This window comes from Aethalodelphis obliquidens, unplaced genomic scaffold (assembly GCF_003676395.1).
Source record: "Aethalodelphis obliquidens isolate GAN/ISIS:26980383/991018 unplaced genomic scaffold, ASM367639v1 scaffold14, whole genome shotgun sequence".
NCBI lineage: Eukaryota > Metazoa > Chordata > Mammalia > Artiodactyla > Delphinidae > Aethalodelphis > Aethalodelphis obliquidens.
This window is the reverse complement of record NW_020837958.1, coordinates 2,816,233-2,838,141: the sequence shown is the minus strand read 5'-3', so window position 1 is coordinate 2,838,141 and position 21,909 is coordinate 2,816,233. Positions and strand designations below refer to the sequence as shown.

Here is a 21,909-nt window from a genome sequence, read left to right as displayed (position 1 = left end):
CCCGCCCCCAGGGAGCGCCCGAGCTGCCGCGGGCTGCTGCCCAGCGGAGCAGAGAGGCGCCCGGCCCCCAGGTGAGGAGCCGGAAGTGATAAATAACTCCTGGGGGGGGGGGCACCATCGCAGCGAGGCCCTCCCTGCTGCGGCGTGCCCACCCCAAGCAGACCAGACAGGGGCTTCCCATCCAGGCCGCCTCAGCCAAATCTGGGAGGGAGACGAGGGTCCCTTAAAGCCCCGAGGAACAGGAGGAGCGGTGGAGTTGCTCTGCACGGCGTTCTGAGGGGCGCGACACCCCCCATCCACACACACGCGCACTAGCGTCCCAGGCCCAAGCGTGGGAGGGAAGAGAGAAGTGGAGACACCTTTGAGAAAGTGAAATGCAAGCCACAAACTGGAGGAGATGTGAGACGTCTGACGTCTGCCACGTACAACCCGCAATGGATAAACATCAAAAACACATAAAGGACTCTTGGAAATCCATGGGAAAAAACAGAAAACAAGTAATCCAACAGAAAAATAGATGAAAGACGTGAACAGGCCTTTTTACAGAAGAAGAAAACGCAGTTGTCCAATGAACGCGTAAGGGATGCACAAGCTCATTGGTGATAAGGGAAATGCAAATGAAGGCCCCAATAAGATGCTATTTTATACCGTCTGACGGGCAAAAATGAACGAGTCTGACAGCACCAAGTGCTGGAGAAGAGGTGGCGCCACGGAATCTCCAGTGTGTTGTTAGTCAGAGTGCAACTCCCTACAGCCTCTGGGGAAAACAATCTGGCCTTATCTTATAAGCAGATCCCCCTCTAGGCTTAAAATCAAGAGAAACTTGGGCATGTGCTCCGAGACAGAAACGAGAACATTCAAAGCTGCACTGTTCTGAACAGCAAAAATCTAGAGAATAACCCAAATGCCCACGGACAAGAGAATGGGGAAATAAATTACAGAGGATTCACTCACACAGTGGCACATCGTTCAGTAGTGCAAGCACATGAACCAGTTTCACCCCGTATCATGAATGAACCTTAGTACCCGTATCGTTGAGTGAAAAAGCCAGTCCCAGAAGACAGATACTTCCTATGAAGTTCAAAACCAAGCCAAACCATACCTCTATAAAAAACAATGTTGGTTCCTTCCTTTTCATACTTTTGTTATTAGGAGCTGACGTGATTACCCACCTAAAAGACACAACAGTAATACTGAGAAATGATTAGAACCAGTAAGAAAATGTAGTTGGCTTACCAGGTATCAAAGGGATACATAAAAATAATTTGCCTTCCTGTGCACTACATTTAAAACATAATGGGAAATATGTTCTTTTAAATACCCACAAAATGTAAAATACCTAAAAGTAAACTTATTAAGAGTTATGCAGGACCTATATGAGAACAATTGTAAACATCACTGAATAACGTAAAAGAAAACCTTAAAAGAGCTTTTTTCCTTATTTAAAAAGAAAGGCCAAACTGGACAGAATATTGTCTGTTATGTTTCTTAGGGGAAAAAAAGGACTGTTAACACTCTGATTCTCCCAAGAAGGAAGCAGTGAGATGGGATGGGGAAGGGGTAACAAGTAAGCAAATCTATGAATAAACATACATTAAATAAAGCCCTGCGAAGGCTCAGATTACTGTGCACGGCGCACAGGAATTTCACCCCACTTTGTGCTCCTGAGGCAGGAGAGGGGAAAGGGAGATATTAAATTCATTCGGACAGACTTCTATTCAGGGTATAGGCAAGAGCTTGTCTTTCTTTCCAGAAGCCCACAGCGGGAATGGGGGTTGGGAGGGTGAAGAAGTCCCATTGTGTTCAGGGTACAGGGCTCAGGGCTCCAAAGACACGATACTGAGGGCCTGGACAGACCCAGAAGGCTTCAGAGAGGGAGCGGCCTTGTAAACGGGCAGGATTTCAATCGACAGAGAGAGACGGCGGAAGGGGACGAACAGGCCAGGCCTGCCAGGGGTAGGGTGGGAGTTACAAAGGGGGTTGTAAAGACAGGCTGGACAGAAAGCAGTGAGGCTGGGCTGCCCAAGGAAGAGTTGCTGAGGGTGGGGGAAAGGGGCTGCTGTGGAGTCACGGGGGCATCATCAGGCCAGGGCTGGAAATTCAGGGGAGAAAGCACCCCAGGAACTCACGAGGGAGCTAAGGCCGCCCTGAGAAGAACAAGTTGAGAGAGCGTTAGGGTCAGGGGTTCCAGAGGGGCAGATCCAGTTTGGAGAGGCAGAGCTGGAGGCCACAGTAAAAGCAGCAGGGCCCTGGGTGGGCACTCAGCTCTGCCTCACCTCCTCAGGGCGACCTTGGGCACCCTGAGCCTCAGATGCCCTTCTACAAGTCTACCTGCAGACCCCCACGGAAAGCCCTGAGAAGATGAAGGCCTGCTTTCTCACAGAAGGCCATACTCTGGAAGCAGAAGTAATGTGCCCATCCCAGAGCCTCTAGCCCTTGACCGCCAGAGGAGGGGGAGGGTTGTCAGAGCATCGGCAATGCCAACGCCAGGCTGTGCTGGTCTCACAGCCGTCACCTGGTCAGTAGGCCCAGAAGCAGTCCCACCTTCTAGAAATAGGGGGCTGAGACCTGGTTGCTGAGAAAGGCCAGATCAGAGAAATTGGTCTGCAGCCCCTCCAATCCCAGACGCCTCCCAACCACGCAGAGCCAAGCAGTGTCCAGGCTCACCCTGCCCTGCTGTGGTTTGTCTGCCCAGTGCCACGACCCAGGAAGACCCTGAGGCCTTCAAACTAGTTGATAAATGTGTTGGAAAACATTCATCTGTGCTCAGCGAGGAGTGGAGAGGGGTGGCCCCACCCTGTGTCTTTATCTGTTCTTTTCATTACTGTAATACTTTCTTTATACACGTGTCCACACATGTAAATAATAATAACATCTAATCCTTAAGTAGAACTTCCCATGTGCCAGGCATTGTTCTAAGTGTTTTCTGTGTTCATTCAACTTACACAACTACTTGATATAGCAATCCATTTTACAGATGAGGAAACTGAGGCATAGGGAGTTAATTAATATATATATCATATATTTAATTTACATATGATATATATAAAAGCTTTTACAACTTTTTTTACATAATTGCATAAATTATGATCATATACATGTTTTAACATGTTTTTACAAATTTTCCTTTTATATTTTTTTCTCCCCCCACCATGGAATCCATGTTACCATGCTGACGTGAGATCTTCTATATTTTTTATTTACTCACAATTATAAATGGACTTATATATGCTAATACCTATAATCACATGTACCTATACAAGTTTCCTTTTTGTTATTATTTTAAACTAGTGGGTTATAGTAAAAAAAATTTCTGCATCTCTCTTTTCTCACTCGTCCATATTTGGAAGCCCCTGGCAGATCTAATTCACTGGTTTTCTTTGTTTGTTTTTTCCTCCAGAACTCTTCTTTTTATTTATTTATTTACCTATTTATTTATTTATTTATGGCTGCGTTGAGTCTTCGTTGTTGTGCATGGGCTTTCTCTAGTTGCGGTGAGCGGGGGCTACTCTTCATTGCGGTGTGCGGGCTTCTCACTTCGGTGGCTTCTCTTGTAGAGCACAGGCTCTAGGTGTGCAGGCTTCAGTAGTTGTGGTGCATGGGCTCAGTAATTGTGGCATGCAGGGCCTTAGAGCACACAGGCTTCAGTAGTTGCAGCACACGGGCTCAGTAGTTGTGGCGCACGGGCTTAAGTTGCTCCGCAGCACGTGGGGTCTTCCCGGACCAGGGCTCGAACCCGCGTTCCCTGAATTGGCAGGTGGATTCTTAACCACTGCGCCACCAGGGAAGCCCCTAATTCGCTGTTTTTAACGGCCACACACTAGTCCACCCATTGTCTTTCTACTTGGCCCTCCCGGCTCATGGTCATCCTCTAGAGTCCCATCCCCACCCCCCAATACATTAGGGAGTCTGATGGTGGAAATTCCAGGCCAGGTGAGAGGAAAGGACAGTGAGAAGGCAGCAAGTGGTGTTTCTAGCTGGGTCTTGCCCATCCCCTTGCTGGTGGCCAGCAGCCCTCAGCTCCTAGAGGCAGGAATGCTGACTGTGTTATTGTGAAATCATTTGTATATTGTGAAGTGCTTTGCATATGATGGAGTGATTTGCATATATGGGGGGGCGCACCTTAGAGATCCCTGAGCAGCATCCCTGAGTGTCTTCCTCCCTTTGCAAAGTAACCAGCACAGGGCTTCCACTTCAGAACTCAGGGAGCAGAACAGGAGGGCGTCCCTGTAGACCTATGGGCCTGGCGGGTGAGGCAGACTCGGGGCTTTCAGAGGAAAGCTGATCCCGCCTGGTAGGAGTTGGGGGTCTAGGAAGGGCAGATGTTGGAGTGTGAGGTGGAATCGGGCAACTGGTGCAGCCTGTGAGAGCCCTGTGCCCTCAGAGCCCCTGGTAAGGGAGAGTGACACAGGACGGACGAAGGAATTACCGCATGAGGCAGATGAAGGTCAGAGGCTGGGAGACTCCCACCCTGTCACAATCTCTGCCCCAGTGAGTACCCAAGTGCCCCTTGCTGAGTATTATATGGTCCTGGCTGAGAAGAATGCAAAGTGTAAATGCCAAGGCAGATTCCCATGACCCTATAAGTGAGAGGTACTATCACATGCTCTGGGTTCAAGGACACCCAGGTTTGAATCGTGCTTCTGCCATCTGTGCTACTGTGTGACCCGGGGCTAACAGTATCCATCTCAAAGGGACAGACTGAGGATTCAGGGAGACAATACACGCAGAGTGAATGGCACGTCGTAGGTGTTCAGTAAATTGCAGTTAAAATAATGCTATTGTTTGCTGCCCCAGTCTGAGGTGAGGGAAGCACAGAGCCTTTGCTCCCCCAGGTTTGGGGTTACCAGCAGCAGTGTCAGGCCACCGTGCACTGGACTCCAAAGGGTTACAAGCCCTGGAGACAAAGGCCTGAGGTTCCCAGTGAAAAACCAAAGCATAAAAATAATTCGATGAGTAAGAATAAAATTCCCTCTTCTGAGGTTCCCGGGGCTAGGCCCCTCCCTGCGGCAGGCACTTCCCCTTTCCCTTGCTCATGGAGGAGCCAGGCCGGGCTGACTCAGAGCAGGAGCGCCGCAGCCATCCTCCTACCCAGACCCCGTCCCGGGACGGCGCAGTCTGGCAGCAAAGCGTGCCCCCGTGCGGCCGCGGCTGGGACTGCCTCCCGAGAGAGGAAGCGGCGGGCAGACCCGCAAGCGCGGCCACCCAACTGCTCGCGGTCACCGCGGGGCCGCCGTCTCCGCCCTGCGCAGCCGGACTGTGCTGGGTGCCCGCGGGGCCCCCACTTCCGCCCGACCCTCCCTGCCGTCCCGGGCCCGCCCGAGCGGAAGTGCGCCAGCCTCCCGGGTCCCCCATGGCCTCGAGGCGGAAGCGCTCTCCCACCGCCGCTCCCCACGACCCCGCGGCGTTCGGTGCGTCGGGTTCCGGACGGGTCCCGTGTGACGTGGCCGCACGCTGGGGGTGGCTCCGGGCCGGGGGCCGGGCGGCCAGGCCGGGCGGGGCAGAGCCGGGGCGGGGCGCTGTGCCGCAGCTGGATGGCCGGGGCCGTCCGGAGCGCCTCCGCCGCCGTCGCCGCCGCACGGTGAGTGACCGCCGCACCCCCAGGGCCAGAGCCCCTGACGAGACGGACTCTGCCGATCCCCTTGCCCCCGACCCGGCCTGTCCAGATCAGACCTGGGCCTCTCGCCCAGAGCCCGGGAGTTAAACTTCCTTGGGCTCTTCTCCCCTGTCTCCCCACGCGTCGCTCCCCATCTCTCCCTCTCTCTCCGCCTCCGCATCCGTCTCTGGCTCTCTCACTCTTGGCTCTCCCGCTCTTGCTTCTGCTTTCCCTCTGCTCTCCGACTCTCTCGGTACCCCCTCTCCTGTCCCAAACTTGTCCCCTCCCCTCTCCTGTCCTCAAACTTGTCCCCTGACCCACCTCTGCCTCCAAGTCCGGCCTGGCGCAGTCCTGCCTTTGGTCCCCAGTGGAGCCCAGAGGGTTTCATCAGGGTCCCGTTAAGGCCTGGAGGTCCTAGACCCGAGCATCTTTTCCAGCTGCTTTCCCTCCCTCCCACCTCCATCAGCAGATGAGGAAACTGAGGCAAGGACATCACTGGCTCAAGGTCACAGCCAGCATGAGGGAGGGCAGACCACATTTAAACCTCATGCCTGAGTTTCCAGGTTGAACTTCCGTCTTGGTCGACTCACATCCAGATCCTGTGATCCGCCTGCTGGGTACACTCTTGCTGCCTGGTGCTCCTGGGCTCCCGCAACATAAGGAGGGTTCTCTGTGCCTCCTCCGTGCCAGGCACGCTCACCTAATTAGCAAGCTCATCTCATTTTCACCACTGTGTGAGGGAGGCAATACTCATCTCCCTGCTACAGACGAGGAGACTGAGGCTCAGAGAAGGGCTCTAGGGACTTGTCCGCAGTCAAGCAGCTGTAAATGCAGAGCACAAAGTCAAGGGCGGGTCTTCAAAGCCTGTGCTCTGCACATCTGTGAGGCAGCTCCTAGCTGAAGAATCCTCTCTTCGTTCCCACCTCCTGGCTGTCTCCGTGCCCCAGCGATATTGGACTCATTTCCTAGGAAAAAGCCCTGATGGTCTTGAACTAGCTCAGCTGCTTGGTTTCCCCACCTGCACCTCCTAACATTGCCCCATCAAGCTAGACTGTGCTGGCCGCCATCCCTGGGGGTGTCCTCACTGGGGCGCATCCTGGCAGCGAAGCCTCCCCTGGCAGCCAGACACCCAGCTGGGCCGGGCCTACCGGTGTCTGAGGGGAACCCAGCCAGCGCCTCACCCTGTCATTAAGGAAAGTTTAGCCTCAGGCGGACAGGCTGACACACAGCCTGGAACTGGCTCCCAAGGAAAAAATGTGTGCTCCTTGGGGGTGGGGTGTGGCGGAGCAGAGCCCTTTTGCTCTGTGCACCCATCATTGGGATCCTCAGAGGCCGTGGGGGAGGCAAGCAGGAGGGCAGGTGCCGTGGCCACTGGGAGTGGGGGGAGGGTTAAGATGCCACGTTTCCTAAGCAGGTGTGCGGCCAAGGGTGGCAGCACACGTAAGTGGCCTTTGTGTTTTTCAGCACGTGGCATGCCTGGATGTCCCTGCCCTGGTTGTGGTATGGCGGGACAGAGGCTCCTCTTCCTCGCTGCTCTTGCCCTGGAGCTCCTGGGAGGGGCTGGGGGTTCCCAGCAGGCCTTCCGGAGCCGGGGGGTGGCAGCGGCCTGTCGCCTGGACAATAAGGAAAGCGAGTCCTGGGGGGCCCTGCTGAGTGGCGAGCGGCTGGACACGTGGATCTGCTCCCTCCTGGGCTCACTCATGGTGGGGCTCAGCGGGGTCTTCCCGTTGCTCGTCATTCCCTTGGAGATGGGGACCACGCTGCGCTCAGAAGGTGAGTGACCCTCCTCTGGCACCGAGGGGCAGCCGATGGCGTGGGAAACATGCTGCTGCTCTTCCTGGGAGAGCCGGGTCTCTGGTCCCGAGTGGCAGTGTGTCTGTGGTGGAGGGTGGGGACCCAGCACAATTCCTCACCTTGGTCCAGTGAGCCAGGGTGCGCCGTGCTCATTTGTTCATTTGTTTGTGCATCTGTTTATTCTGAAAGATGAAAGTCAGCAAACATTCACTGGGAAGCAAGAAACAAGGCTGGAAATCGGATGCTGGGCTGCCTGGGTTCAAATCTTGGCTCTGCCACTTACCAGTTGGGTGGTATTGGGCAAGTTCCTTAACTTCTCTCTGCCTTAAGCTCCCAACCTTAAACATGAGGATAATAATAGTATCTACCTCATAGGTGTTATTGTGACGATTAAATGAACTAACGTCGGCATAGCACTTAGGAGACGGCCCCGGTGCAGGGACGGGACTCCATGTTCGCGAGCCAGTGCTGGGCGTCGCGCTGCCTCTCGTTTCAGTCCCTGCTCACAGTGCAAGAGGGCGCTCAGACCCAGAGCCCCTGGGGCGGCCTCACCCAAGAACACGCGAGAGGCTGGTAGCTGGCCTGCCTCTGGAGAGGGGGGCTGGGAGGTGGGTGCAGGCCTGGCAAAGGCTCTTCCTTGGCTGCGCACGTGTCCATAGGTGACATGCTATAATGAAAGCTAAAGAAGATCAGATGGGGAGCTGCTAAAAACGCAGGTGCCTGTCACCCCCACCCAAGAGTATGACATAGTAGGTCTGGAGCAGGCCCCGGGAATCTTTGAAATGAGGGTCCCCCAGGGGCTCGTACTGCCTGCCAGGCTCCAGGAACTGTTCATTCAACAGATGGTTATGAACGCAACTGTGCCAGGCACTGGGCTGAGGGCTGGTGCCCCAGCTGTGAACAGGGCCCTCTTCTGCTGTCTTGGCCTGTGTATCAGTTCAGCCCCTCTCATAGCATCCCTGAGAGGTCCACCTAGGGAGGACTTGGATTATTAGCTCTATTTTACAAATGGGGAAGCACAGGCACAGAGAAGTTCTTGGAGGAGCCCAAGGGCACACAGCCTGGAAGCAGCAGCTTCCCCCTGGGACCCCACCCCACCACCAAGCTGCCTCTTCCTTCTGGGCCTCAGTTTGTCTATCAAACCAAAGGCCCCCTCAGGGCACTTCTAACTCTGGATGTTGCACGTCTGCACAAGTCCTCAAATCTCTGCCACTTTTCTGAGAGTAACAGTGGCTGAGAAGAGAAACATTCCCACTTCATAAGCACTTGCTATATGTATTGTTGTTTAATTCGGGCCGCACAGCAGGTGAGCGGTGGGCGAGCGAGTGAAGCTTCATCTGCCGCTCCCCCTCGCTCGCATTACCACCCCCGTCCGTGGGAAAATCGTTTTCCACGAAACCGGTCCCTGTTGCCAAAAAGGTTGGGGACCGCTGGTTTAATTCACACAAGATCGCTGTCAGATAGATACAATTGTCCCCAGTTTACAGATGATGAAATTGAGTCCCAGAAGTAATCTGCCCAAGGTTACCAGCTGGTGGGTTGGGGAGCTGGGACCTGTCAGTCTCTGAAGCCCAGTCTCTTAACCCTGAAGCAGTAGTGGCTCCACAGTCGGCCCGCAGGTCGTGGTGTATTCCTGCTGGGCACCAGCCCTTACTGGGACTGAAGGGTTGGGGACCCAGGAAGGCCAGCAGCCCATGTGCAGCCTTCTGGAGACTTGCAGTCCGGTTGGGACCACACTAGGAGCCCAGTGAGCTGGGTGGGGCAGAGGTCAGGCCAGGGGCTCTGGTGCCCCAGCCCCCAGGTCCCACATCTCTGCCTTGTAGCTGGGGCCCGGCGCCTGAAGCAGCTGCTCAGCTTCGCCTTGGGGGGACTCCTGGGCAATGTGTTTCTCCACCTGCTGCCCGAGGCGTGGGCCTACACGTACAGTGCCAGCCCTGGTGAGTGAGACCACAGGCCGGGGGCAGGAGGGTGGCAGGCGATAGGTGGGAACTGGTGCCCATGCCCAGGGATGGCCTAGGCCCTGCCTGCTCTGCAGAATGACTGAGGGGGGGTTCTGGACGTCTGGCAGGGAACTTGTCCTGGTCCCAGTGCCCTGGTCCCTATGGGAGTTCCTGGGGCCCAACTGCCCCACCAGCCAGTCCTGGCACCCTGCCCCTGTCACTGCCCTGGACTAGGTCCCATCCCAAGGAGCCCCCTTCTATGCCCTGGCTTGGCCTGGTGTGTCAGTGCTGCCCCCTGCAGGTGGTGAGGGGCAGAGCCTGCAGCAGCAACAGCAACTGGGACTGTGGGTCATTGCTGGCTTCCTGACCTTCCTGGCGCTGGAGAAGATGTTCTTGGACAGCAAGGAGGAGGAGACTAGCCAGGTGAGCCCAAAACCCCAGAGGCTACACAGGTCAGCCTCTGCTCTGTGGTGGTGCCAGGGCCTGGAGGCCCAAGTTCTGAGTCAAGCCCTGAAAAGAGGGTCTCTTGGCCCTTTCCTGGGAGCTCTGGGAGGCTGGGCCAGCTTGTTTGGAAGGATCTGGGCATCAGCCCCTGCCGTGGCTTGTTCTCATAGACTAAGAGTGAGAGCAGTGCGGGAGGCAGAGGGTCTGCTGGGTTTGGGGGCACCCGGCTGACTGAGCAGCAGAGTCCAGCCAGGTAAAAGGGGTGTTCCCTTTTTATCTGTTCTCCATCTTTCACTCCCTTTCTGTCCACCCTGGCCGAGTGGGGGGCATCTAATGTCACGTCTCCCTCCTTCTCCTGGCCCTAGGCCCCCAGCAAAGACCCTGCAGCTGCGGCCGCGCTCAGTGGAGGCCACCATCTGGCCCAGCCAGCTGCAGGGCCCGGCCTGAGCGCCGTGGTCCGGAACATCAAAGTGAGTGGCCCGCCCAGGGCCCCCTCCTCCTGCAGCCGCCCCACCCCAAGTGGCCGGCCCAACTCAGCCCTGCCTGCTCGGCACAACCCAGCTTTCTCTCCCCTCACCCAGGTCAGTGGCTATCTCAACCTGCTGGCCAACACCATAGACAACTTCACCCACGGGCTGGCTGTGGCTGCCAGCTTCCTTGTGAGCAAGAAGGTGAGTGGGGCTGGGGCAGTGGGACCCAGGCTCTTTGCTGGGAAGGGTGGTGCCTGCGTTAACCAGTGGGCTCTGCCTCCAGAATAGGTCCCCAGGCATCTCCTTGCTCCCTCCATCACAGCACCCTCATCTACGCCTCCCTGCTGCTCTCCTGGACACGGCCTCCTTCTGTCTCCACCACCGACTGGTCTGTTCTTGCTGCGAACACTCCTTGTTGGGATCACAGGCTTCTGCCAGGCTGCTATGCTTGGCCCCTGCCTGCTTCTAGATGCTTCTCCCCCCCCCACCTCCTCCTCCCTCTGCCCTCTGCGCTTTGGCCCCAGGGTCTGCCTACTCTTGAACTGGCCAACCTCTGTCCCCTCTGGTAGCCTCCAACTCACTGTTGCCTCTGCTTAGAATGTTCTTTCTTCCACTCTTTGAACTGCTAGCTCCTCATCCTTCAGGCTTCAGCTTAAAGTGCACGTTCTCAAGGAGGCCTTTGCTGACCCCTCATCTCAGGCCCATCATGTCCCACGGCACCCAGTCCATCCTTTCCCCATAGCACCTGTCATGGTGTGTAATCACATGGTTCTTTGTCTGTTTACTCAATCCTTGCCTCTCCACTCCAGGCTGTTAGCTTCTTGGGGGCAGGTTCCTTGTCTGTTTTATTCGCTGCGATATTTCTAGCAGCCAGATGGTACCCAGCCAGGGCACCCAGAGCAGAGTAAATGTTTGTAGAATGAGCGGACAAGTGGGTGCCCTAGCCCTCGGCACAGACCCCACAGACTCCTCCCCTCCCTGCAGATCGGGCTCCTGACCACCATGGCCATCCTCCTGCATGAGATCCCCCATGAGGTGAGTGCCAGAGGGTTCCCGTGATCGGCCATGTGGGCGTGGAGCTGGGGGCAGGGATTCGGGGTGGGACTACCCAGCAGTGGTGGGCTTGGGCGGCTGGACCACAGAGGCCTGGAGCTGCTCAGCTACTAGGCTGCAGCCACCGTTTCAGCTGTGCTCCAGCATCCTCGGGACGGGGGGCCCAGCCGAGGGGATGCGGGCTGGGGCACGGGGTGGTCCCAGCTACAGGGCGGGTGCAGGGGGCTCGTTGTGTGTGTCCGTGCCTGAGATGCTCAGGGGATCTGGCCCCACTGGGGCCCAGAGTGATCGTCTGGACCTCCCCTCAGGTGAGCGACTTTGCCATCCTGCTCCGGGCCGGCTTTGACCGATGGAGCGCAGCCAAGCTGCAGCTCTCGACGGCCTTGGGGGGCCTGCTGGGCGCCTGCTTCGCCATCTGTACTCAGTCCCCCAAGGGAGTAGGTACGGGCGTGGTGGGTGGTGGCGGTCAGCAGAGGGGCCCCAGCCAAAGGGCACAGCTGCCCTGACCCTGGTGTCCAGGCCAGATTCTGCCCCCCATCCACCCCGCGGGAGGGAGTGTAGTACACATGGCTCCCCTGGACTCCCAGCCAGTCAGGGCTTCTCCTGCTGCAGAGGAGACCGTGGCCTGGATCCTGCCCTTCACCTCTGGCGGCTTTCTCTACATCGCCCTGGTGAACGTGCTGCCCGACCTCTTGGAGGAAGATGACCCATGGTGAGCTACCCACTGGCACTGCCATTCGCAGGGCCTCTGTCCCCGGCATCTCGGCCAGCACCACCCCCTGAGCCCCTGCCCCTCTCCCCACAGGCGCTCTCTGCAGCAAGTGCTTCTGCTCTGCACGGGCATTGTGGTGATGGTGCTGTTCTCGGTCTTCGTCGAGTAACTGTCCCTGACGCCCCACTCCCTGCACAGCAATAATAGACTCAGATCAACTCTGTGACTGTGTGTGTGTGTGTGTGTGTGTGTGTGTGTGTGTGTGTGTGTGGCAGAGAGCGAGCGAGTCCTCCCAACTGACAAGAGGACGGGGTGTGTGGTGTGTGTGTGGTGTGCATGTGACCGTGTGCAAGACCGACACTGTGATCCCTTGTGTGCTGGGCCCAGGGCCCGATGCCCATGCCTGCCCCCAGCCACACTGCGGTCTTCTCTCCTTGGCCCCCCGTCACCTTGCACCCCCTGGAGTCGGCAGTGAGGAACAGGAACACTGGTCCCAAGCAGAGGCCTCTGCCCACCAGGACGCCAGGAGGAGTGGGAGCAGCCCAAGGAGCCCAGGGCTGCAGGGAGCCCCAGAGCTGTCTCCTGCTGGGGCCTCATGGGTCCCTGGCCTGAGGGAGTGAACCTCTGCACATGCACGCAGCCCTGGGCAGCCAGGAACCGAGGCTGGGGTGCCTCCTCTCTGCTGTGTCCAGTGTTCTGGCCCTTCCTTCACCAGCTCCAAGGCCAAAGAAAGGAGAGGCAGGTGCTCGTGTAGCCCCCAGCGCCTCTCAGCACTGACAGTCCTACCCCTCCCAGCATGGAGCCAGGAGATGCTTTCTAAGACCTTTTCCCCGCGGCTGCTTGCCCTGGCCCAGCTTCTGTTCCCCCAGGGAATGCTCCCTGGCAACGCCCGCGGCTCTGCCACCTCCAGCTGCCAAACAGCAGCCAGCAGGGCAGCGAGCAGCCCCGGGCCAGAGGCTTCCCAGTCGGCTCAGGGGTGCTCGTGCCAGCACAGGGTCCAGGCAGACACTCGGAGGGCAGGAAGAGGGAGCAGTGGCTGCCACCACCCCGCCCCCGCCCCCGGCGCAGGCCCCTTTTCCTGTCCCACTGTGGGCAGGGCTCGGCGGGGGTGGCGAGGGCTGCACACTGTCAGCACTCAGGAATGTGCTCTGGGGATGCTGAAGCCATAATCCCCAGCTATTTCCCTTGGCTGACGCCCAGGTACTCAGCTGGCCCACTCCACAGCCAGGCTCCAGCCCTGCTACTTAACCGTGGGCGTCTTGAGAAGTAGCCATCGAGAGGGTCTGAATGGTTTTACGGCAGCTTTGCTGTGGTTCCATTTGTATCTGTAAATACCTGTTCCATAGATGAGATGCAAATAAAATGAGATGAGATGAGATGCAAACCGGCTGCCTCTGTTCTGCGTCCCAGAGCCCATGGTCAAGCAGGGCTCTTCCGGCCACCCCGTGCTCCGGCCAGTTTGGCTGCTCTGCGGGCCCAGCTCCCGCAGGCCGCCCAGCTGGTCTCCATCATCGTCCCCGCCCTCTGGGCCTCCTGCTTCGTCTCTGAGCTGTTACTTTTGGGGTGCTTCTCACAACAGGGTATACATTTCATGTTTCCCTGGTTTATTTTGTTGTTAGCTTTTTATGCCACTAAAACAAGCCTGGCTCTAGGCCATTATAGCCCGCGTCACCCCCAAGGGTGGTGTCCTCATAGACCTACGAACCAAGGGCTCTTTCCTGGCCTGCCCCCTGAGTAATTTTAACCGCGGAAGGGAGCTCCATCCACAAAGTCATCTCCAGGTTTGGCCTCTATGAAATAAGTTATTTTTCATTAAAAAGAAAGAAAAAGGAAAAATGAGATCTTTATTCTAAACCATACCCTCACCGCCAGTGAATATGCTGAGAATGAAGACAGCATCAGGCCCAGGGGGAGCTGCTTCCCCAGTGCTGCTAGGAGAGAGCAGAAGGGGGAAGTGGAGTCCCACTTCCTCTCCTACCTTCAGCAGGCTGTTGGCGGACAGCGTGTCTGCGCCACATCACGGAGGCTGTGAAGCCCAGATGGGCTGTATCCTCAGCTGGGAGTGCCTGACTCAGTATTTTCAGCAAAAAGGGCTCTGCTTCACCTGATTGTGACACGCCCAGGACCTGGTGGCCTGACAGAAGCGAGGAAGGAACCCAGGGCTGTCCTGGCAGTCCCTGCCTCCCCTGAGCAGGCCCTGGGGCTCCTCGTGTGTTGGGTGACAGTTGCACGTGCAGTCATGGCACTCTGCCCGCTGAAGGAGGCAGTGGGGCCCCATTTATAAATGAGGACCCCAAGGTCAGGGGTGAGGGTGGTGCTCGCAGCTTCACGCAGGTGGGCGCGGGGGGTCGGGGTGAGAGATGCAGGAGCGGGGGCAGCTAAGTCCAGGACAGGGCCAGAACAAGAGCACTTCCGAGGCTGTGCTGGGGCTTCTCCGGGGGATGGGAAGTCAGTGGGATCACCAAGGAGAGCGCAATGGGGGTGCACCCTGACACTCAGGATGGCGGCTTGGAGGCGGTGGGACTAGAGAGAGGGGAACTCCAGACAGGCCGGCAGTCAGTAGCTCTGTGACTGTGGGCATGTCCCTTCAGGGGAGGTAATGGGAAAAGGAGGGTAAAGGGCTTCTGCCAGGGGGCAAGTGAGAGCTGATGGAGAGTTCTAAAGGGCTGCTGCTTTGAAAGGCCATTCAGGGGGTGGTTAAAGCTGCTAAGACAGCACAACATAAACCAGGCTTTATTCTTAGTCCTGGGTTTGAAGCCTAGCTATGCCATCTAAGAGTTGTGCAATCCTGGCCCAGTTGCTCGAAATGCATCTCTAAAGCGGGGCTACCCTATTGGTAGTTGCTGTGATTAACTAGATAAAACCATGCACACGACCTGCATAGCATGTGGCTCAGGGTGAGCGCTCAGTGAACGGTGAACCACGAGGTCAGGTTCCAGGTCGGGGAGCTGGAAGGCTGGTAGACAGAAGAGGACCACCAAGATGGTAAAGGAAACTGACGGGATGTGGGGCTGACGGCAGAACTCGGGGTGGGAGAGAACACAGCATGACCACGCTTAGGCCTAGAAGGGCTCTCGGAGTAGATCCTGCTCAACATTGATTTTTCAGCCAGAGGAAACGGGCCAACAGCTAAAAGGAACGTGTAGAGAAACAGGAGGCTTGGGGGCCAGGAAACAAGGGAGCAAAGACCCAGAGCCAGGGCTTTATAAGGAAGCGAGGCCTAGGGCCAGAGCACCGAAATTCAAAAAAGAAGGAAAAACTAGTCTGGCTTCCCTTCAGGCCCCTCATACTAGAGGGGGGGCAGCACCACAGGCCTCAAAAGCTCAGAGAGGCGGGTCAGGGAGTGTGGAAAGAGCGGTCTGGAGGGACATGATGGGGGAGGCAGAAGACCCCGGGGAACAGCTGTGGCACACGCCCACCCCTCCAAGAGGGCCTCACCCCGACAAGGCGTTTGAGGCCCTCGGCTGTCTCGGGTAGGAGCACCTGGGGAAGGGGCCTCCTGAATCTGCCCCCACTCCTCTACCCAGAGCCCAGGGAAGGCGAGCCAGACAGGTGGTGGCAGGAACCTGAAACCATCCTTTATTACGAATTTTAACCAGCAAGAGGCCAGAGAACAGGTGTGGCAGGCGACCCCTTAGGCGTAGTACTGCAGGTTGGCTTTCTTCTTGGCCTGTACCTCCAGGATGCCCTCCATGTAGTCCTCGTGGGTGAGCTCTGTGGCGCCCCTGCGCAGCGCGATCATGCCCTGCAGCCAGCACAGACAGGCTCTAGGGTGCCTCCCCAGACCCCCAGCCCGGCTCCCAGAGGCCTCCACCTTCTCAGCCTCTTCCCCTCAGCAGCCCCCAGCAGCCTGCCCAGGGGAGGAGGCACAAAGCGCCCAGCCGCTCGGCCCACCACTCACCGCCTCCACACACACGGCCTTGCACTGGGCCCCGTTGAAGTCGTCTGTACAGCGGGCCAGCTCCTCGTAGTTCACGTCAGGGCTGGGAGATGGGGAGGTATCACAGGGTTCAGCCACTTACGGGAGTGGGTGGGGGAGCCCACGTCCTCCCACGTGCCTCCGTCAAGCAGCGAGGTCAACTCGCCGCCATCACGGGCGACTCCCTTCCCCACTGTGCCTTGTTCTCTTCTCCACACAGGGGGGAGAGGAACGCAGGTAGGTCAAAGCAGATTAGACCAAGCTACTCCTAGTGTCTCATGGGCGCTAGCATTCTAGAAGCCTGCACCTGAGACTCGGGAATTCAGCCTGAGGCAGGGGAACAGGAGGTTGTGGAGACAGAAGAGCCATCTCTCTGTCTCCCCAGCAGCGCGGGCCCTGCATCAGCACAGCACTGCTGCTGCCACTTACTGATCTCATGCGCAAGTACTGCACTTGACATTGCTGCAACCCCGTGAGGTCGGAGCCCTTATCCCCAAGTCCCAGATAAGAAAACTGAGGCTTAGAGAGGTCACGCCACCTGCTGATGGTCACACAGATCTGAACCCAGGTCCACCTGGCCCCTGGCAGGACTGCCCTGGGCCATGCTGGGCTGCGTTCATCTGCTGGGGCAGGGGTGGCCAGGAAACAGGGCCTCCAGCCTGCACACCTTCCGACCATGGGGGAGGGCTGTGTGGGGGGGTGTGCAGGTGGGCCCGAAGGAGCAGAGCACCTTCAGTTGGGGCCTGGGCCCCAGCACGATTCTCTGTCGGGCACCTGGGGAGAAATGGAGGCCAGCGTGTGGAACAGTGCTCGGTGTGAAAGGGACATGGAGAGGGGGAGAAGCTAGGCCTGGGGAAGGTCAGTACAAAGAGGACAGAGACAGCTCTGCTGCTGCCCCTTCAGGTCTCAGCGCCTTGCTCGTGTCTTTGCCCACCTGACATTCATCTTTCGGGAGTGGATCTGCATGATTCTGGCCCGGGCCTCCTCGTTGGGCATCGGGAACTCGATCTTGCGGTCCAGGCGGCCTGAGCGGAGCAGGGCAGGGTCCAGGATGTCCACCCTGTTAGTGGCTGCAATTACCTGAGCAACAGGAGAAGCAGAAACTTGAAGGGTTCACAGACAGGCAACAGTCATGGCCACGACGGGCAAAGAGGTAGCTCAGGGTCCATATGAAACGGCAGGGAATATTCAACACCGACCCCAATTCTAATTCTAGCTCCATCAGCTAGACGACAGAGAAGATCCCCTGACCTCTAAGCCCCACGTTCTTCACCTGTGAAGTGACAATACTCACCTTCACTTGGGTGTTCGGCTGGAACCCGTCCAGCTGGTTCAGAAGCTCCAGCATCGTCCTCTGCACCTCCCGGTCCCCGGCCTTCTCACTGTCAAAGCTGGGGCACACAGGAGGTCCAACACACTGGTGAGGACACAGCTCAGGGAGAGCCCTCCTCTCCTCTACCACCAGAAGCCCAACCCAACCCATCCAGGGCAGGGAAAAGTCTCACTCAACTTGGGGCCCCCAGCCCAGGGACCAGCACAGAAATGGTGTCAGGGACTGGAGAAGCTCCTGGGATCAGGTGCTGGGCTTAAGATAAAACAGTGAGCGAAATCCACTGCCTGGCCTATGCCCCTAGTGAATGTGTCGTCATATCTGAGCTAAAACTTAGAAATACAAAGGTCTGGCCCAGACTTGGCACGTGACAGGGAGCCCAGGCAAGCGTCCCTGAGGAAGCGTCCCCTCAGGCTGAGATCTGAAGGCTGCAAACACATCGGCTGGGCAACCAGCCAATGGAGAACAGGGGAAAAAGAAAAGCACATTCCAGAGAGGAAAGAGCAGGTGCAAAATCTCTCCCACCAGACTGGGCCTGCAAACTGAGGGGGCACTGTGGAGGGAAGCCAGAGGGACGGGGAAGGCAGGGACAGGATGAAGCTGGAGGGGAGCAGGGGCAGCCACGCGGGGGCCTTGCAGGCCACGGCAAGCCCAGCATTTATCCCAAGAAGCAATGGGGAGGCCCAGGAAGGAAAAGCAGGATCTGTTTGCGTGAGGGACTGTGGGTGCAGCTGAGTGAAGTTGTGAAAGGAACATGCTGGTAGCTGTGAGGAGAAAGGATGGTCAGGGGAAAAGAAACGAAGCAGGGAGGCTACTTAGAAGAGAACTTAAGAAGTACAACCACAAGAACAGAGCCTCCACCATCCCGGGGGAGGAGGGAACAGGGCGGGAGAGCTGGAATTGGCAACAACCCCCTTGGTGGCACTCAGCACCCCCTCACCGCTTGGTGCCGATGGCGTCCAGCTCATCGATGAAGATGATGGATGGAGCCTTCTCCTTGGCCAGGGCAAAGGCATCCCGGACTAGCTTGGCACCGTCCCCAATGAACATCTGCACCAGCTGGGGGCCAGCCAGCTTCAGGAAGGTGGCCTGGGGCGGGGGTGGGGTTGACAGATCAGGCCAAAGGCGCGACGAGAAGCCCCTTCGATCTGAGCCCATTGGCAGAGCTTTGGCCTCCTCATCCCTCCCAAAGCACTCACCTTGGTCTGTGCAGCACAGGCCCGGGCCAGCAGGGTCTTCCCCGTACCTGGGGGCCCGTACATTAGCACCCCCTTTGGAGGCTGGATCCCTAAGTTCTCAAACTTCTCCTTGTGGTTCATTGGCAGGACGATGGCCTCCACCAGCTGCCAGGAAGAAGTCCTGGGTGAGGACAGTGAAGCCCTGTGGGCTCCTACAGTCCAACGCTGAATAGCTTCAACCCCTACCTGTAACCCTCCTACTCCAATTCAGAGACACTGCCCTCTCCTTCCCCCACATCCAGAGGACACAGAATGCTCGCTCCCACCACGGCTGGCTCTGGACTCCCCGGCAACAGATGGATGTGGCAGAAAAGACACTGGGCCAAGAAAAACGAGCCTGAGTTCCAGTCCTGGCTCTGGCCCTAACCTTCTGTGATCCTGGGCAAGTCATTCAGTTTAGGAGATCTCAGTCTCCTAAACTGTTACGTGGTCTCCTCCTTGCCTCCCTAGGATGCTATGAGGATAAGAGGCACACTGGGGTAAAGTGCTCTGGTCACTGAAGTAGAGAAATACAAAAGGCTGGCGAGGCTGCCATGCCTCCTTCACCTCCTGAATCTGCTTATCCAGGCCCCCGATGTCACTGTATTGCTCTGTGGGCCTCTCGTCCACCTCCATGGCCTTCACCCGCGAGTCGTACTCTGTGGGCAGGGTCTCCAGGATCAGATAGGAGTCTTTGTTCACACCCTGGGGACACAGCACAAAGATTTCAGAGTTGTCTCAGCTCAAGGCCTACCTAAGTGGCTGGGTGACAGTTGTCTACAGAATGAAAGGCAAGATAGGAGAGTGGGCAACACAAGAATCAAAGAGCAGGCAGACATGCTCTCAGACTCTACAGGCTGCTCTGCAGACATTCAGGACCAACAATGACCTGGGCCTGGGGCAGGGGGTCAGCTAGTCAGTGGGAGAAACCTCGCTGGAAAAGCCCTGCCTGGGCTCAGGGACACCACTCACCACCAAGTCTCCTGGCTTCAGCTTTTCAGCATCCACCAACCCAATCACAGGCAGGAAGTATGTCTGTAGGGAAGATTCCAGGTGCAGCCTCAGTTACTGCCCTTAGTAAGGCTCCCTGTCCCACATCCACCCCTCACCCTCCTCAGTTCTCCTATGGCTGGGCCAGCCTCACCTGTCGTGTAGAGGTTTTGATCACTGCACACTTGCCCTTCCTCTGGGAATCCAGGTCAATATTCGCACCATCTTCCTCTTGATCGTTGGGATCAACATCTAGGAGCTGGGAAAGGAAAAAGCTCAGATCAAGCCCAGCTCAGTTCCTTGAACTCTCCAGAGCCCAGTGCTTCTGAGGCTGCGACAATCTCAACACTGGCAGGGCTGGCCGTCCCTACCTCACTCCGCAGACTAGCCCTGAGCCCAGCAAAGGTGTGGTTAATAAACCAGATTAGTAAGACCTCTGCTCAGGTGTTGCTTCTCTGCAGAACTCATGTACCCCCAGGGAAAAATAACCAGTAGAAAAGGAAACATGCGAGGCTTCCAAGGCTTTTTCAGGCCCTATATTATCTCCCTGGAAATGCACACTGGAGAGGAAACCCTAGGAGGTTTAGTTCTTACATGCAGTTTAGGCCTCCAAACACCCACCCACTCTTTCCCCAGTGGGCCCATCACAGAGTGTCCCCAGCCCCACTGACCCCCCTCTTCCCCTCCACATACACACACACCTCGATGACGTTGGAGACCAGGTACGGCAGAGTCTTGTTCACTTTGATTTTCTCACTGTTCTCTTTGATTTTGTCCTTCATGGCTTGGAGCTCGTGGGTGACTCGCAACACTTCGCTCTTCATGATCTGGGATGAGGGTGATTGGAGGCAAATATTCAGCTTTAGCTCAGCTTATCCTAGGGCCTTGTAATTGGTGAGCCTTATCCAGGCTGCCTGGGGGACCCTCCTGCCCCCCTTCACTCAGCTCTAAGGCTCTCTGAATGCTCAGCGCCTGTGTCCACAACCAGCAGAGGTCAGAACAGGAGACCAGTGTGGAAACCTCCTGGTGAAGTATTAGTTGTACTAAAGGGAAAAGAGCCAGATTTTGAGTCACGCAAACAGATTTTAGGTTCTGCCTTTGTTACAGGCTGCGTACTTCACCACAGTAAAACAAACAAAAACTCTCTGAGCCTCAGTTTCCTCATCTGTAAAATGGGGATTTCCTAAAAGGATTCTTGAGAGGAATACTTGAAGACCTTGCTGGGAAAGGCAGTCTGATGATTCCTTCTCTCAGGCCTGGTTTCCCATCACCCTGTCCCTCTTCTGGTCCCTTTTAAAGCTTAGTTTTCTTTTTTCCTGGTCCAAGAAGGAAACCGCGGTCCCCACGCCTCGCCGAGGGAGGCGAAGAACGACGTGAGCGTGGCAGGTGGATCACCAGGGCCTGCTGTGTGCGGGCTTCACTGCCTGACATAGGGGCTGTGCGCCCACCTTGATTTCACTGTCCAGCAGCCGTGTGCGCTGGATGATCTCTTCTGTGGACATCTTGAGTACCTCCTCCCCGATTCCATCTTGCTGTGCAAAACAAATTCGTCTTTCTTAAAGTCAGGTTAGTTAACTCAGGACTGCGAGTAAGCCCACTCACAGCCTCAGTTAGCCCACTCCCCGCCCATAAAACCAGAATGGAGGAGTCGGGACGCCTGCCCACATCCCAAGCGGTACCAACCCCGGGACCGGGCTAGACCTTGAAACCCCCCCAGCCACCGCCTCCGCTTCCGCCACGTGCGTCTCTCCACTGGCCCCAGCTCCAGAGCTCCCAGCTCTCCCGGCGCGCACCTCAGCCTCATCCCACACGGTCGCCATCTTCTCCTGCCGAGTCACTGGACTCTCGAGTTTCGGCAGCAGATTCACCCCCTGCAGGAGAAGGCCGAAGATCAGACTGGGCAGTAGCCGGGGCGAAAGGTTATTATTATCTCTCCTCACGCCTGCTCTTGATTAGTGCCAGACTCCTTCTCCAAGTCCTGACTCTTGACGAAATTAGCTTGGGTCAGTTGCCACGGCGAAACTGCTTCTCCGAATTAAAAGATGAAGCCGAGACCACAGGACCCGCCCCCACGGCTCCTGAAATGTTCTCGCCCCAGTCCTGTTGATGCCGGAGCGAGAGGCGAATTCGCTATTGGCTGGCACGAGCAGTGGGGCGGGGCTTGGATAACAAATGGAAAGGAGAGGGAGAAAATACGAGAGCGCCCCGCAGGGCCCTTGGGAAATGTAGTCCTAATCTGGCGGGTAACTGAAAGGGTGCTTTTTTTTTTTCCTTTTTTTTTTTTTTTGGTAACGCGGGCCTCTCACCGTTGTGGCCTCTACCGTTGCGGAGCACAGGCTCCGGACGCGCAGGCTCAGCGGCCACGGCTCACGGGCCCAGTCGCTCCACGGCATGTGGGATCTTCGTGGACCAGGGCACGAACCCGTGTCCCCCTGCATCAACAA

At 57.0% G+C, this 21,909-nt stretch overlaps 2 protein-coding genes across 7 annotated transcripts; one reads left to right on the top strand and one right to left on the bottom strand.

Annotated features, from left to right (window-relative positions):
• Positions 1-5,267: 5,267 nt before the first annotated feature.
• On the top strand, positions 5,268-13,000 carry SLC39A13 (solute carrier family 39 member 13). Of its 5 annotated transcripts, none has more exons than XM_027114754.1 (10): positions 5,269-5,581; positions 7,061-7,369; positions 9,214-9,327; positions 9,632-9,753; positions 10,140-10,244; positions 10,356-10,445; positions 11,229-11,279; positions 11,606-11,738; positions 11,885-12,009; positions 12,103-13,000. In XM_027114754.1, the coding sequence occupies exons 2-9, from the start codon at positions 7,069-7,071 to the stop codon at positions 12,001-12,003; spliced, it is 1,035 nt and encodes a 344-aa protein (XP_026970555.1). In that variant the 5' UTR covers positions 5,269-5,581; positions 7,061-7,068; the 3' UTR covers positions 12,004-12,009; positions 12,103-13,000. The 5 variants fall into 5 exon arrangements, with proteins under 5 accessions (XP_026970556.1, XP_026970555.1, XP_026970558.1 ...); XM_027114757.1 differs by having other exon boundaries at positions 5,270-5,581; positions 11,606-11,734; positions 11,910-12,009; XM_027114753.1 differs by having other exon boundaries at positions 5,273-5,581; positions 11,910-12,009.
• A 2,565-nt stretch (positions 13,001-15,565) lies between these two features.
• PSMC3 (proteasome 26S subunit, ATPase 3) lies at positions 15,566-21,516 on the bottom strand. 2 transcript variants are annotated; one of them, XM_027114751.1, is made up of 12 exons: positions 21,259-21,516; positions 20,914-20,997; positions 20,167-20,292; positions 19,620-19,724; positions 19,448-19,510; positions 19,043-19,180; positions 18,458-18,601; positions 18,199-18,347; positions 17,223-17,319; positions 16,863-17,008; positions 15,911-15,992; positions 15,566-15,754 (listed from the first exon to the last, which is right to left on the bottom strand). In XM_027114751.1, exons 1-12 carry the CDS (start codon positions 21,283-21,285, stop codon positions 15,644-15,646), a joined length of 1,272 nt encoding a protein of 423 aa, XP_026970552.1. In that variant the 5' UTR covers positions 21,286-21,516; the 3' UTR covers positions 15,566-15,643. The 2 variants fall into 2 exon arrangements, with proteins under 2 accessions (XP_026970552.1, XP_026970553.1); XM_027114752.1 differs by lacking the exon at positions 19,043-19,180 and having other exon boundaries at positions 21,259-21,440.
• Positions 21,517-21,909: the final 393 nt, after the last annotated feature.